The 17,638-nt window shown below is 39.2% G+C and overlaps 1 protein-coding gene across 2 annotated transcripts in view; it reads right to left on the reverse strand.

Annotated features, from left to right (window-relative positions):
* Positions 1-11,346: 11,346 nt before the first annotated feature.
* DIO2 (iodothyronine deiodinase 2) overlaps positions 11,347-17,638 on the reverse strand; it is a 189,271-nt gene continuing 182,979 nt past the window's right edge. For both annotated transcript variants that reach the window (XM_081148465.1, XM_081148466.1), the window contains one exon: positions 11,347-15,784. In XM_081148465.1, coding sequence (XP_081004591.1) covers positions 15,209-15,784 — 576 coding nt within the window. In that variant the 3' untranslated portion in view covers positions 11,347-15,208. The remainder of the gene's footprint in view (positions 15,785-17,638) is intronic.

The raw sequence follows: 17,638 nt of genomic DNA on the forward strand, positions 1-17,638 counted from the left end.
TCCCCACCTGCAGCTCATCCAGGCCATTTCCAGGGGCTTTTCTGTGCAAGTGGCCTCTTGAGCCTCATGCTTAGGACTTTCCTAAAATCTCTCAAACAAGCAGCAGCAGGCCCTACACAGCTTGATAAGTGGCCCCAGGCCTGGCACTAGCGGCAGCTGCACTGGCTCATAGCTTGGCCTCTCCTGGGCACCTCCAAGCCCAGCACAAGGAGCAGCCAACTACGGTTTGCTGTGTAGCTCATGCTGGGTGGCCCTGGGCAAGGCACTGGCAGAGGCTGACTTTGCCCCTCCCGGGAGGGCCCAGAGACAGTGCACCTGGTGGTCAGACTGGACCAAGCTGGATTACAGCCCTACCACATCCACGAGTGACACTCAAGGACGCACTTGGTGAACACCAAAGCTCCACTGAAGTAAACCCTGATCCATAGGGTCTCCAGCACAGCAGCTTTGTCCTCACTGCTGATTGGCCGGGGGATCAGCTCCTCCCAGTGACGCCAACAGCAATCAAGGCTCAACTACACCAGGACAGTGCACACAGCCCACACAGGGGAGCACCTGGAAGGCCCAGCTCAGGTGACAGGGGAGGCTGAGCCACTGGACTCTACAGGACACCTACTACAGAAAGCCACTCTACAAATTCCAGGAGACATAGCCGCTCTACCTAATACATAGAAACAAACTCCTGGAAGCAGCCAAAATGTGGAGGGAAAGAAACATGTCACAAAGGAAAGAACAGAAGAAATCTCTAGAAGAGGAACTAAATGAAATAGATCCAAGCAAGCTAACAGATACAGAGTTCAGAATTTTGTTTATAAGGATGTTTAAGCAGACTATTAGGGAAATAACTGAGAAAATCGATAACATAATAAAGTACCAATTTGACATGAAGGCTACAGGAACTGAAATGAAGAATAATTTACATGGAATCAAAAGCAGAGTAGAGGACGTTGAGAATCAAATCAGCAATTTGGAACATGAGGAAACAAAAAACACCCAACCAGAAGAGCAAAAAGAAAAAAGAATACAGAAATATGAAGATAGCATAAGGAACCTCTGGGACAACTTCAAGAGGCCCAACATTTGTATTACTGGGGTGCCAGAAGGGGAAGAAACAGACCAAGAAATTGAAAACCTATTTGAAAAAATAATTACAGAAAACTTCCCCTACCTGGGGAAAGAAATAGACTTACAAGTCCAGCAAACACAGAGGGTCCCAAACAAGAGGAACCCAAAGAGGCCCACAGCAAGACACATCATAATAAAAATGCCAAAGGCTAAAGACAAAGAGAGAATCTTAAAAGCACCAAGAGAAAAGCAATTAGTTACCTACAAGGGAGCACCCATACGACTGTCAGCTGATTTCTCAACAGAAACTTTGCAGGCCAGAAGGGAGTGGCAAGAAATATTCAAAGTGATGAAAAACATGGAACTACAACCAAGATTGCTCTACCCAGCAAAGCTATCATTTAGAATTGAAGGTCAAATAAAGAGCCTCACAGATAAGAAAAAGCTAAAGGAGTTCATCACCACCAGACCAGCACTACAGGAAAAGTTGAAGGGTTGAAAAGTTTAAGAAGAAGCTAATGAACAAAAGAATCTGATGAACTAAATAGATCCAGAGACATTGACGTATGTAACAGACGATCATATTTCAGACGAAAGAAGGAAGGGGGGTGAAGGGTGGGAAGAGATTAACCAAAGAAGTTATATGCATATATGCATAACCCATGGACACAGTCAATAATGAGGTGAAGGCCTGGGGATGGCGTGGGAGAGAAGTAGAGGAGGTCAATTGGGGGGAAAAAATGGGACACCTGTAATACTCTCAACAATAAAGATATAAAATAAAAAAATAAAATAAAAATAAAATAAAATAAAATAAAATAAAATAAAAACAAAATAGCAACATTTGATAGGGGAATCAATTTGTGGAAAAAATAAATTTCACTTTGTGGATACCTTGATTTTTAACAGCTGATGAAATATTCAAGTTGCTAGTTCATACTAGCAAATGCCCATGGGAAATAGAAAGCAGATGAGAGTTTAGGTCTGAAGATGTAGATTTGGGAATCACTGTCCTTAGCATAGAATTGATGATAATAATTATTAGAATGGATAACATTCCATAGGAATGAAAAGCAGCAAGTACTGCTTTCAGTAATAGGGTTGGCTATATATTCCAGAAAATACTTTTATGATTATCTCTAATTAATTCTGGATAATATAAGACAAAATAGACTTTAAAATGCATAGATGATCACTTGGCTGGCATGGCTCAGCAGCTGAGCATTGACCTATGATCCAGGAGATGGTGGTTTCGATTTCAGTCAGCGCACATGGCCTGGTTGCAGGCTCGATCCCCAGTAGAGGTTGTACAGGAGGCAGCTGATCAATGACTCATCACTGAAGTTTCTATCTCTCTCTCCCTCTCCTTTTCCCTCTTTGAAATTAATAAAAATATGTATTTTAGAAAATAAATAAATAAAATAAAATGCACAGATGATCAACCAAGAAAGTAAGATAAATTCAGATTAAAAAAAAAAAAAGAAGCAGAAAAGAGCCTGAAACTGAGTATAAGCAAGTATTGAAGTTGCAACTGCCCAGGGGCATGTCCTGACAACAGGTATCTAGATGGTTAGATTTTAATGGTCAAGACCAGGTAAGGTAAGAAATACCTCAGTTTGGGTCACAGTAAGAAATCAAACAAGAAGAGAGTTGGGTAACTGGAAGGGATGTTTCCACAACAAAAATGTAAGGCAGAAAAAAATTTCATGTACTGGGAAAGAGAACAGCAGAGGAACCAGTTTGCCTTAGATTTTGGTAGAAAGGAAAAATAATTCTTCCCTGGAAATGTATAACCAAAAAATTTATATGCATATCTGCATAACCCAAGGATACAGACAATGGTGTGGTGAGGTACTGGGGAGATGGGTGGGGAGGGGTGGAATGGGGAGAAAAAGGGACCTCTGTAATATTTTAAACAATAAAAAATAAATAAAATAAAATTTACAAAACAACAAAACAGAAGAAGAAAAAAAACCTGCCTTCACATGGGTTAGGGACTTGAACACTTATCTTTGCATTCTACTAAACTGCAAATAAAATCAATTTTTAAGGACTTTCAGGTTATTAGTTGCCCAGGACACTTGACAGAAGGAAATACTGATCCTATCTAGAGGAACAATCCTCTTAATGTAGATTCCTCATAATCTCTATAAATTAATGTCAGCCAGAAGGAAGAATATAAAATTATCAAAAATACAATTAAACAAAGCAGTAACAACAAGAGTCATACTAAAGGATATACTTTAGGAAAAGAGAAACTCATCTCACAGGGTACACCTGGTATTTAAGAAGGACTGGTAAGCAAATAAATTGGTCAACATGTAAGTATATAGAAATAAACAATGTGTATAAAATGGTAGTAATTTGAAAAAGACAGAACTAAAATGTTTTACCAAAATAACATGTCAGAATGTGTGAGATATTTATTGAGGAATTACAAAACTGTATTGAAAACCACTAAAGAATATTTAAATAAATGGAAAGATATACCATGTTCATGGCTAGGAAGAGGCAATACCATGTAGATGACAATTATCCCACAAAATAATCTATATTCAGCAAAATTCCTATTAAAGTACTAAAAGATGTTCTTTCTAAGAATTTGGCAAGCTGACTTTGAAATTATATGAAAAAGCAAAGTGCCAAAAAGTAACCAAGATGTTCCCTAAGAAGAAAAGTATGTGTGACAAAAGTAGGAGGAGAAATTTGTAATAACAAAGCTTACTATGAAACCATAGCATTAGTTTCAGATCATATGAAAATAACATTTTTATAGGTCAAAAACAAATATTGGTAACATTTCATGGTTCAACCTAATAAAGATCTAGTATACTATTGGTTTAGAGAAAGACAAATAGAAAATCCAGGAGAGAGAGCATAGGGACAGACCCATGCATGTATGGAAACCTATCAGAACTGGCACGATAGATCGTTGGGAGAAAAGGAATAAAGGATGCTGCAGTAATTATCTCATAGGAAAGTAAAGTGAACTTAGATTTCTTACCTAATGTCATAAACAAAATTAGCTCCAGTTCAATAAAATGCATACTTATGAAAAGGAAATATTAAAACTGCTAGAAGAAAATATAGGCAAGTATCTTTACAAATATGTTTTCCCTTTGTACTGTGATAGATTTTTCAGATAGGCACATGGGTGTGCAGTGTAAAGACTACATTTTCTAACCTTCTTTGCAGGTAGGATCTTCTTGTGACAAGATGGGATATAAGTAGAAATGTCCACAAAACAGTTTCTAATACTCTCCTTAAAAGATGGCTGGTAGACACATCTTTTACCCTTTTATTCTGTTCTTTCTTTCTTTCTCTACCCTTCTGCCTGGTGTATGAGTATATAAGGACTGTGAGGCATCATGAGGTTGGCCGGAGCAGAAAGCTGGAAGGAGCCTGGCTTTCTAAGGAGTGCACAGAACCAGGCTTCCATACCTGCTGCCAACTGCCTACCTCAGGCCTTTCACATGAGAGAGAAAACCAAGCTTCTTTCTTGTTTAAGGCATTATTCGTTTAGGTCTCTGCTCCTCACAGGCAAACCTAATGCTAACCACAACTAGTGCAATCTGCAATGACATTTCCTCTCTGCTTATTTCAGAAAGTGTACAAGAAAGAAGACAGAATACATAGGAATAATCCTATAGACACACCTACTTTTAATAGACTAAATGGGATGAGGGAACAGTAAAAGAGAGAGAAGCTGTAAGAGTTAGAAGTGCCAAATGCTGTGAAATATAAAGCGAGGACAGAAAAAATTTACCTCTGGAATTGTCTAGGTTAGAACGTCACTGGTGACTTTAAAGGGCTGTTTCCAAAGAGTGACTAAGAAGCCGGTGAAGCAACACAGCACTCAAGGGATTATCACCACTTGGATGTTTTTTGGAGGCCTCCCAGCTCCACACAAACCAGCATGAAAACACGTTTGGTGTTTCTGGGCTACAGGTGTAACTAGATGTACCTGAATCATTAAGAAACAGAAATAGCCCCTACCCTGAGTAATTTCTTTATGTCTTTTTCATAATCACGGCACACCCAGAAGGAACATGCCTAGTCTCTTCTACCTGGTCACTAGGATGGCAACTGTCAATTCAATTGGGGTTCAACCTGTCTCTCCCCTTAATTATATGAAGGGGATTCTCTTTTCTCTAGGGTTTAGAAGGTAACCATTTCATACCATGGAATGAACTACATAGATGACTATTAGTAATATATCTATGGATGGATACATAAATGTTGACCAGTAATATAAAATAACAAATCTCCTAAAGGTATAACTAAAACGAGAACCTGGTATCAATCACCGATCTGTGTGGAAGCCCTGAGCACCAGGACCAGGGATGAAATGGATGCAGGCCAGAACTTTGAATTTTCCAAAATATGAGTCGGCATTCCCTGATGTACCCAAGGGAGGTGCTTTTAACAAACACCAACTGAAAACACATATACCAAAAGAAATTTTTCCATAAGAAATGGTGGTAAAGAATGAATTTAAAGGGTTTCGGTCATTACAACATATAATAGCCTATACTTATACATCCTTAATGCATAATAGGGCGCACATTTAAATGGATAGTCAGTAGTGGAATAATTAGTGTTGGGTTTGGTGAAGGAAAGCGCAGCTATTACAAAAGCAAGGGAAGTTTGTCTCCATAGAATGATGACAGTTGTAAATGGGGGACTTGGTTCTCCTGGTGCCTTCAGAGAATGGAAATTACTAGAATTTCCCTTTGGATTTTATTCACTTTAAAGAAACTTTACTCTGTCAAACATTTACAATGCACTCCTTCCCCCATTAGAATTGGTGGAGCACCTAAACCTGAAACAGTTAAAAAAAGCAAAGGTAACCTAGGAAGCATAGGTGAGCAGAAAGACAAGAGGCAATGAAAACTTGGTGGCTAAAGCAGATAAATAACCTGCAACACTAAGTGGAGATGCCACTGCCTGTGGGAGTGGACTATGAGGATTCCTAGGGCTGTGGTCTGCACACATTCTCATAAATTACCTAAATTGCCTCATAGGTGTTGTCTAAAATGTATAAATCGAGATTTTTTGCCAGAACTACACAGACTTTATTAACTATACAATCTGCTCCACCCTATCTCATTTCCATGCTCACTGCATTCAGGTTAAAGTTCTTACTTTTTTTGAAGAGAGTTGGAAAATATGAAAGGGATGACAAAGGCAAGAGAGGAAACAGAAGTTCAAGTCCCTTTTCAGAAGCAGGAATGGGAATGAGTGGGCTCCTGGACCTCTAGCATTCCTTGGTCTGGGCCAGTTAAAATGAACACAAAAGATACCTGGGATCTCTGTCACTACTCTAGAAAACCTAGGCAGCTGCAGGACCCAGAATTGCTCCCCCTGGATATTAAAGCTACAAGTTGAGCCAAACTGTAGCAGAGCTATAGCCCACCTTGGTTCTGGAAGGTAGGCCCCTTGAATTCCCAATGTCTAGATGTGCAAGCTCACCCAGGATATCTTACTAACTTCACAATAACAGGTCTTGCATTTTCCTTATCACAAGTTTTTGCCCTAGTGTACGTTGGGGATTTATTCTATGCCTCTTACACTAGCATATCTTCCTTTCGGCTATTGCACAAACCTAGGACATAGCAGCTAAGATGACTAAGCCACAGTGAACCTTAACCCATGTGGAAATTGGAAAAGGGTTCTGAATGCCTTTGCAAAGTGCCCCAGTACAGTGCATTATCCTTAGGAATTTTATGGCAAATTTTCCTGGAAAATCTTTAAGGGCTCAATGCTCCCTGGAAGATTACCTTATTTTTAAAATACCCTTTTCTACATCCCCCCCCCCCACTCCAGTTTCTTCTATAGGTCCATCTAGACGAAGTTAAATGGAAAAACTTCAAGGTTCTAAGGCTCAGTACGTTTGGAGATTATATCTGGTACATTAGATATTATCATGTTTAAGTGTTTCACTTACCAACTAGACTGTAAACACTTACAGTATGAGAAACCTTCTCTTATACCATCTGTATGTACACCCACTGAATGTAGTGTTCAGGTGGCTAGTACTTTATTTATGACTTAATAGGTGCTCAAAACATTCATTAGTGATTGAACTTTAGTGATTTAAATCTCTGCTCACCCAAGAGAGGGAGAAACATAAAGAAATATAAAGCATAGCTCCTATCCTCAGTTCTCTCAACTCTTACTGAACTGAATTGAATTATCCTATCTAAGGATGATGGATATATTTAGTGTCTTATTTTTTGACTGATTTGGCCTCTTTAATCACAACTCATGGGCACTTAGTAAATACATACTGACTTCCAAAGTGGAAAACAGGCCATCTTCTTCCCTATCTAAATCCTGCCCATCCTCCTAGTTCAAGTTTGTTTGAACTCTACAAATCACTCCTGACAGCTCTATCTATACGGCCCCTTCTTTTCTGAACTTGTTCTTTTTATTTTTTAATTCTCACCTGAGGATATTTTTTCCATTGCTTTTCAGAGAGAGTGGAAGGGAGAGAGAGAAAAAGAGTGGGAAAGAGAGAGAGAGAGAGAAACATCAAAGTGAGAGAGACACATCGATTGGTTGCCTACCGCACATGCCCCAACCAGGGCCAGGGATCAAACCTGCAACCGAGGTATGTGCACTGAGCAATACTGGCTGCGACTGACCTTGTTCTTATTTGTTGTCATATCACTTATTGAGGTGCCCTTGTATCTTTATTTAAGTTTTATTATCAGGAAAATTTAAAATACTGCTCACTCAGAGGCTCTGAACAGGCATTTTTCCAAGGAAGACATACAGATGGCCAACAGGCGTATGAAAGATGTTAAACACCACTAATGATTAGGAAAACGCAAATCAAAACCACAATGAAATATCACCTCGCATCTGTTAGGATGGCTATTATCAAAAAGACAAGAAGTAACCAGTGTTGGAGAGGAAGTGAAGAAGAGGAGCCCTCATACACTGTTGGTGGGATTGTAAATCGGTGCAGCCACTTTGGAAAACAGTATGGAGTTTCATTAAGAAATTAAGAACAAAACTACCACATGATCTAGCAATTCCTCTTCTGGGTATTTACTTAAAGAATATGAAAACACTAATTAAAAAAGATATATATATATATATATATACATATATATATATATATATATATAGAGAGAGAGAGAGAGAGAGAGAGAGAGAGAGAGAGATAGAGAGAAACACTACTTAGCAATAAAAAAGATAAAGTTAGGGAATACTGTTAATAATGTTGTAGTAACTATGTGTGGCATCAGGTGGGAACTAGACTTATTGGGGGATCATTTTGTAAGTTTTACAAAAGTCTAACCACTGTGCTATGTGGATAGATCTTGACGGTACTTTGCCAAGTAAAATAGGTCAGATGGACAAGTACAAAAAAATACCTTCCACTTATATGTAGAATATAAAACAAAAAAGTAACAAATGAACTAAAAACACACACACAAACTTAGAGATTCGGACAACAGAATGGTGGTCAGCAGAGGGAAAAAGGGGTGGGGGAGGGTGAACGGGTAAAAGGGGTCAAATGTATGTTAATGAAAGGCAACCAGACTTTTGGTGATGAGCGTGCAGTAGAGTACACAGATATTGAATGATAATGTTATACACCTAAAATGTATATGATGTTATTAACTAACATCACCCCAGTAAAACAAAAATAATAATGGTCACGGAGTTAACTTCTGATACCTTTGTATTTTCCCAGCACCTCTTGCTCTCCTTCTGGTAACAGACCCTCCTCCCATGGCAACAGAGTGGGCGTGTAACACAAGTTAGTCCAATTCAGGTCCTTCGCTGCAGGTAGGGCCAAACTCTATCTGAGCCATCTTAGAGTTAGAATGCAAGTGAGACGCTTTGCCCAACCAGGTCAGCCAACATAAGTCAAAACCAGTCTGAACAAAAAAGCTGACACCCCAAAAAGAGACGAGACGAAAGACCTAGAAAGCACTGAGTGTTTCTAAGTCCCTGGATCCAGTTGTCCCTGAGGGAAGTTTCATCCCAGTCATTCCCAGGGTTTGGTTACATCGGCCACTAAATTTGCCATTTTGTTTTGTTTTGTTTGTTTTGTTTTGTTTTGTTTTGTTTGTTTTGTTGTAGACTCATTTGAGTTTGTCACTTGCAGTCTTGATGAATGGGTAACAGGTTCCTCGAGGAAGTCATATCTTTATGAGTTTAGTTTTACTGCTTTTGCTCATCCAATTGCACCTAGCACAAGGCGCACCCTACAAAGACTAGAAACTAAAGCAATAGTTGTCAAAGTCATGGTTCTTTAAATTTCCATTAAAATTCAGGAAAAGACACTACAAATATTAATGAAATTAGTATGTGAGGGAATCATGAGCAAGAGTCTCAACACATACTAATACTTTGTTTAAGTCACCTGTTTTCAGGAACAAAAGGCACATATTTAACCATGTTGCGAATATATCCTTGTCATTAACAGACCATTACCTCTGTAAACCATTCATATGCTTTATACCTTCTCACAGTGGAAAGTGCTTAATATAAATGTGTTCAGATGATGGTTTTTTCTTTCCACATTAATGTACTGACAATTATATAATAGATTATATGTGTGTATATATATATATATATATATACATACATACATATATACTTAACACACACACACATACATGCATACACACACTATGTGTGTGTGTTTTTTTTGTGTGTGTGTATTGCTTTAACCAACTTCCTGGAAAGTTTCTTTATTACACTTAGAGAACCTGGGGTGTAAATATAACCAAGTAGAAGTTTGCTGCACAGTCTCTTTAACAGGCGCCTTTCCACGAATTCTGTGTGCAACTTGTTCATGAATATGGAAAATATCTGAAGATTTTCTTTTAACTTGTCTTGATTTCCTTGAAGACTCTGGCACACAGCAAGAGATTAAAATAACCTGGCCTTGCTGGCAACTTTGCCCACAAATACCAAGGAATAAATATTAGAATGATGGATTCTCTTTCCCTTGTCAACCATGAATGTGTTCCAGCCAAGGACAAGGTCTAGAGGGTAACTCAAAAATAAATAAATAGAACCAAAGAGTAACTTTATTCTTTTATTCAAAGTTTATTAAAATACAAGAACAAATTGTAAAAGCACACATACCACTCAGCACCAATATAATTACACTCTTTCTACTGATAGTCTCCAAAGCATTTCTGTTTCTGCAACCAAGGAGCAGATACACTCATGCGTTCTCACCACATTTACCCAGTACTCCAGGCATCGTGCCCCGAATATTCTCCTTGCTGGGAAGACAAAGATGGGCAGAGGCAAACGAATGTGACTACATCCAACCACTAACTGAGTCGATGACTCTTTCGTCAGCAGTTATCATTCGCACACTGGCAGCCTTCGCACATCCCAATCTCCCGCTTCGGGGGCCCGATTACTTGGGCAAGTGATGGAGTCTGGTGATAATGTGATGCAAAACTAAACAAAACTGGCCAGCATTCCCTACCCAATATCTTTTCATTGCTTTGGTTGTAAAGTACTGGACACTTCTGCATTCACATTGCCCAATTCTCACACACGTGAAAACCACACCCACCAGTGACGTGGCCTGTAGAAGCCTTGAGAGAATTTTACTCATTTACCAACCCCTTCTGTGGGCTTCTTTCATTTCTGTGTTTACCTGTTTGTTTTTTGGGGGGAGGGGAGTTTTGAGCCAAAATAATGAGTTCATTAAACATCGCCTGGGTCTTCGAAGTCTCCTCAATAAATATTAAATAAACTCCCTGGAGCTCTGGTGCTGCTGCCCAAGACAGGCAGCGAGCCCCAACTTGCATGAGCAGTCTTGTTTGGATGTCTGCACATGTTTGCTTTCTGTTGGTTCAGACTCACTGTGGAACAGAGCTGGGTCTCTTAAGTCTGAGGCCTCGCTTCTGGTGCTATCCAGAATGTAAGGCCTTAGGAAGTGGCCCTTTGGCTCATCCTAGTCACTCAGTGACACACAGCCCTCCTCCAAAGGTGCGAAGCTTCTTTTAGAATCTTCCCAAATCAGCAGACCAGGCCCTCGGAGCCCAGGTCTTCCCAGTTAACAGCTTCCCGAGTCCCCCAGGCCCCGCCCCTTCTTTCCTAGAGGACCTCAGGACACTGCAAGAGTGCTAATGGCCAAGCAGAGGTCGGTCCTTGTGCCCCATTCTAGACTGGCACATCAAGACTGGGTTTAGCTTCTATTTTTAAGATAAAGGAGGAAGCAGGGAGGAGGTTTGAATATAACAAAAAACCACTTTAGCTCTGATTTTTGGCAATATCTTTTTTTTAAAAAACAAAAAAGCTCCTAGATTAAAAGGCTCATTGTTAATCTCCACTGCTGGGAGATACCACACTGGGCATGTTCTGAAAAGCTTTAAATGCTGGTAGAGGTTTTCATTAATTCTTCAATGGGACAGAAGTTGATGTCTGTGTTTTCCTCTTTGCAATGGCCACGTAATTCTAATTGAGCTTATTTTTCCAAACCATCTGTCAGAGGTCAAGTGGAATAAGTGTCCAGGTCGGCCCTCTTAGGATTTGCAGAATGGGGAGTCCTGTACATCAGTGCATTCCTCTTGCTTTGGGCATAGCCCATAGGCCATGCCGAGGCTACCTTGTATCCAGCTGGGCGTTTTCCCGAAGGCCTAGGTACTGCCTTTCACCTGCCTCTCTGGGGTTTTAGGCAGCCGGGCAGTACTCAAGCATGACCTCACAAAATTTCCTAATTTTTATTCAAGAGCCCAGCTGGTGAAATATACTCAAGCGAAATGAAAGGCAGCCGTCTTGTCTTTTCTCCTTGATCATAGAATAGGCATTTCCTGGTTAATGGCAGAATTTAACTAAATCAATACGCCATTTAGAAGTTGATATTGCCAAAAATCAGGGGTACATTCTATAAACAAGGTGAAGACATAGGACCGGAGATCCAAAATATAAATATAAAAAGTCAGATAAGTTAAATGACTGTCACTTTAGCTATACAAAGCAAGAACGGAGGTTCTAATCTGTTTCTAAAGAGGTCAGTTACATTTGAATGCCTGTATCAAATACGTCTACATTACTGTGCAGGCATTTCATTCATGCCCGTTTAAAAAAGTCGTTGTTGATTCCACTACTATTTTCAAATAAAATAAAATAAAAATAAAATAAAGTAAGTTTTGAATAGTTCCAAGACATAAGTCTTTCAAACACTACATGTTTGAGAGAATCCAGATGCTATGAGAATACCTAAAATAGCTTGGAAACTATTTCAATAACAGACGAGCTAATTCAGTTTAAAAGGCTAAACTGATAGCTCCATGTAAACACAGGGGGAAAAGATGCTTAGGTACTAAAAACAACTCAAAGCTTTCCATATAAAATTTTAAATATATACATATATGTAACATTTTGCCTTGTGAGACTAAGAACTACAATTTTCCAAAGGAACATTCTTCATAAAAGACAGGATTGGTTGGGTGGGTACTGACAATCGAATAATTTCTCTGAGCATATCAGCTAAGCATCGATTCCCCTCTATCTCAAATAATGAGTTCTTGTTAAGTTCATAAAAGATACATCACAGGAAATCATGAAAGTTCCTATTGAGATAAATAGGTTACACAATTACAGGCTTATCATTCTGATAACACCAAGCCATGCTATATATTGCAGGATTCCTGAGCTTTGTCAATTCACGTTCTCCTTGGCCCCCCAACAGTCCTTCTTCCAGTGACTCTTCTATGTTCTATCGAACATATCGTTTTCCCTGATATTCAGCCTATGCCTTTGTATGTCTACTTCCACTGCCTCATTTCTCCATGGGATTATCCTCAGAGAGAGGAACTGCACACATGCAACTTTCTCTTTCTTTAAAAAGGGATCACAACTGGGTGATTGTTTATTTGTCCTTTCCCCAGACGACCAGCACTAACTGCCTTCGCCAAATCTCATCCCCCCACCAGCTTCTCTAACATCCTGTTCCATTATTGCACATGTAGAACAAAGGGGGAGTTTAAGGACAACACGGTGGTGGGTTGCAACCAATTGTGCTTTTATGTACCACAGAAATCTCATCACCATTTTGAAGATAAAAATCAATGGGGCCCATGGATAAGCTTTGAGTTACAGAGTTTAACTATTTAACTCCAAAATAATCAATTATCAATGTGACTTTCCAGAAACTTGTTATATAGAGACCCATTTTCAAAATCTGCTTTCTTTGTGGGTATGTTTTGTAGAGTTTAAACTACTGAGAAGCTTCAATGTTGCTGTCAGTTAAAATGGTCCTTTAATACCTACACAATAAACTGACTAGTAATAGGATTACTATGTTATTCCAATTTTAAAAAAAATAGACTTCTGGTTTTTGCAAACTCAGTTCCAACATCTTTTTCATTTAGGGCAACTAGTTCAGAAAGATATTTTCAACTTTAGATAGCTTTTTCTACTAGTTTTATTTTATGATTCAATTACTAACGGAATGGTCATAAGAGCCTTTGTACATATAAACACAACCATACACCGTGACTTGATAGCATCCCTAAATTTATGATACAAAATCTGTAGGCCTATTCTTTTGGAGGTTATGATATTTAAATATTACTTATGTTACTTATAGGTAAAACTATCATGTCTTCATTTTAAAGAGAAATATGGTATAGATATATTAAAATAACTTTATATTAATGCACTATAAAGGCCTTAGATTACAAGACCTCAGCTAATAGCAAAAAAGGAAGACCCAAGTCCAAATTCAAATGTCAATGGGAATTCCATTTAACCAAATTCCATGCTACTGAGGATTGCCTCATATCAAAGCCTCCAAAATTACTGATGGGAATTATTTCAAATTAATTTTCTCTTCCTCTATTTTGCAACTGAAGAAACTGTGTTTGTTTGTACCAATCTTTCATTATAGTTCACCTACTTAGAAAGAAAAACAGTATTTCAGCCAAATGGGGAGGGCACATACCTCCCACAGCATCTGAGAGTGACTGTATACACATATTTTGAGCTGAAGAGCTCAGCATTGAGAATACACTTCTACAGAGACTGAGATCATGAGTGACTAGGGCCACACCATAATTGTAGGGATGGAGAGAGACAGACCAGCACTACTGGACCCACTGGTTTTACCTTTAATCAGTATCGTGGGGTGTAATTCACCCACTGAGAATATACACATCATAAACATGTTTGAAAAACTAATTATTTCTCAAAAAAACTCTCAGAAATATAAATATTAGAGTGTGGTTTTTTCTCTCCCAATCCCCCTTTTCCCCCTCAATGTAGGACTATATGATAAATACATAAATTTCCTATGTATATTCTCTATGCTACTTTTCATTGAGCTTCTTTTTTTTCTGGCTTTGTGTATGTTTCCATGTTTCTGTGGGTATGAAATAAGCCCCACTCTCAAGGTGACATTCTATGAAGCTTCCTAATCCTTCTGCCTCTTTTTCCTAGCTAGTCAACTTGGTTTTCTTCTAGTGCTTTCCTTGCCTGCCTCAAAAGTAACTCTCAGATTTCAGATGATCATTCAAACCCTCCAGGTAGGAATCGTTCTTGATACCTACAAATGCACCTGTGAGTTCTGGGATGTTTAGACTGGCAAAGAGCACTACATGGTAGAAACTAGGACATCAGAAACTAACATATTAAACACCAAGGTCCTAACCGCATGGCCTGGGTTCAAGGCCTCATTCTAAGTAGATATTTAAGGATTTTCTAGTTGAACTCTGTTCATGCTGAATAAAGCCTAGGCCATACCCCTCATATTAATAAGAACACTAGCTTCCCTAACATGGTAGTTATTCAGGTATGTCTTTCCTTCAGGCCCCAAAACATGCATCAGCTGTAGCAAGCAGGGTTTCTTCCTCTCCATCTTGGGATCCTTTCCATCAGAAATTTTTTACAGGGTTTTTTTGTTTTGTTTTTTCTAGAAAGAGAAATGATGGGGCTACTGCTTAGCCAAATGCCATTTGAGTGGTGAAAGAAGCATTGAGATGTTAGAGGTTTATGTTCTTCTGACATATAAGTTCCTATCTTTCAGAGAGGCAATGAGATTCAGTTGAAATAGTGGATTCAGTTCTTAGTTTCCTTCCCTTTCCATATATATATTTAAAAAAAAAAAAAAAAGCTCTATTGCAATCATACCTTTAACCAGCTAATCTAGATTTCATCTCTTGTTGAAATTCTTCTCCAGCCATCGCCGGACTTCTTGAAGGTTGTAGAAGAAAGGGCCCTTTCCTCCCAGATAAGCAATTTTCTGTCTCTGCACAATGCACACGCGTTCAAAGCCTACCCCATAAGCTACGTTGGCATTGTTGTCCATGAGGTCGGCCACCACTCGGCACTGGGGCGGCAAGGAGAACCGCTCCAGGAGCTGGTGGGCTGCCGCGCATCGGTCTTCCTGGCTCCGGTGCTTCCTCACCTCGAACGACAAAGAAGAACCCCCGGGCACCGCCCAGCCATCTGAGGGATGAGCCTCATCGATGTAGACCAGCAGGAAGTCGGCCACGGGTGAGAACTCCTCCACCAGTTTCCTGAAGGCCGGCAGCTGCTTAGTGAAGGGCGGTCAAGTGGCCGAGCCGAAGTTGACCACCAGCGGGCGCTCGGGGCTGGCGAAGTCCAGGAGGTGGCACTCGGCGCCATCCACTGTCTTCTCCTGGGCACCATTTTCACCGTTGTCGCCTCCTTCGGGATTGGAGACATGCACCACACTGGAATTGGGGGCATCTTCACCCAGTTTCACCTGGTTGCGAATGAAAGAAAGAAGAGAAGACCGCCTTTAGCGCATTGTCACTTCAGCTCACGCTGTATAAAAACAAGTGGCTCTAATAAAGCGTGGTGAACATATATTGATCGGAGCAAGGAGGCATCATGGCAGGCAAGGTAAAGAATGGCCCCACGGAGCAAAAACGTCTTTTTCACTCTGGGTAATCGCTGAAGGTAATTATTTTTATCATTGAAGGCACTGCAGTTAACTCTCCATAATGAAGTTGACCCTTACTTTGCTGTCAGTGCTTAGCACACGTTACATAACGAATGATTAACTGACTTCATTTAAAAAGCTAAATGGTCTACTTTAAGACAAATTATCAGAGTACCTCTTTCTGAATTCCCACTTCTAAATTCTAAAGTACTAAGAAAAAACCTTTACTTTCTTGCGTGACGCTAAGTCATTTAATCTCCCTCAATGGACAGTGATACCAATGGGCTCTGTTCCTGGCCAGAGCTAGAAAATGTGGGGCCCATCCTTTATAAAAAAGAGCTAGTCCCACTTAACCTCTTCAGCACCTCAACCTTCCCATCTGTAAAATGGTGACAATAATGCCCGTCTTCCTCATATGGTTATAGAAGGATACCATAAAGAAAATAGCTCTTTGTACATGATCAGTCACTGCGAAGGTGTAGGCTGTCATAATTAGATGCCACCCAAACAGAATTGCCACCTTTCCCTGGGCAATCGTATGTTTAAAAAAATGCCCATAGAAATCATCTGAGCTCTCATCAGTATGACACCCTTCCTGGAGGTTTCTATACCTACTGCCTACTTTGGGTTCACATGACTAGAACCTCACAATTTTCATTAAACAAACAAATGAACAAATGAAAGCATAAAACGATTCCAGAATTCTATTTTTAATTTCGCATTTTTCATGGGGTTTTTTCGTCTGTATACTTCCCTCTTTTTATCTAGGAAGTCACAAACCATTTACTTTTCTCTCATGCATTTTATCAATAAGCTCCTCCGAGTTATAAAATTCTCAGGCAGAAGAGCTACAGAAGAAAATTGCTCCATGTGTCCCCTTTGCACATGGTTTAAATAGTTGAACACAGACTGAAAGAAAGTTTGCTGGCCTTTGGGTCTGTACGTTGATAATAAAAAACAGGCAACATAAAAGAGCCAATTACTTCAGTTTGAATGAACACAACTGGATCTTCCCTTAGAATGGTTTAATCAAAGCCAATAACATCAGGGGCAATTTATGGAAGTACAATTGATTTTTCTACACTATTCTTAATATTACAAAACACTTCCAACTGGATTGACTTAGTCTCCTCATATAAATACAGCCACATATAAAACTGCTGTTAATTGCAGTCACTTAAAAGTGAATTGTTAAAGATTCAACAATCCAAACTGAAATAAAACACTCAAGGGCTTTTATTCAGAAGTTTCTATCTAATGTGAATGCATAACTCATTTTAACTGTAGAGGAAGAATTAAAGAAGTCCTGTCTCCCCCTTCTGAAAAATCTTAGCAGGCCAGGTTTAAAACAAGCACTATTAGCTTTTTAAAAGAAATCTTAGAGTAACACTTTTCTTTCTTAGAAAAACAAGCTGTCGGTGTGATTTAAATAGGTACATTTGTTTTCAGTCACTATCAGGGAAAAGGTTATTTTATTTATATTAATTTTCTTGGTTAATCTTCAAGTGACACCAGATAAAGAAAAAATAATCCCTTGAGATGGGTTATTTTATTTATTTTTAACTTTTATTGAATTTACTGGGGGAAAATTGGTTAATAAAATTATATAGGTTTCAGGTGTACAGTTCTACAATACATCATCTGTATGTTGTATTGTGTGTTTACCATCCCAGG

Source organism: Miniopterus schreibersii (assembly GCF_964146895.1).
Source record: "Miniopterus schreibersii genome assembly, chromosome: 1".
NCBI lineage: Eukaryota > Metazoa > Chordata > Mammalia > Chiroptera > Miniopteridae > Miniopterus > Miniopterus schreibersii.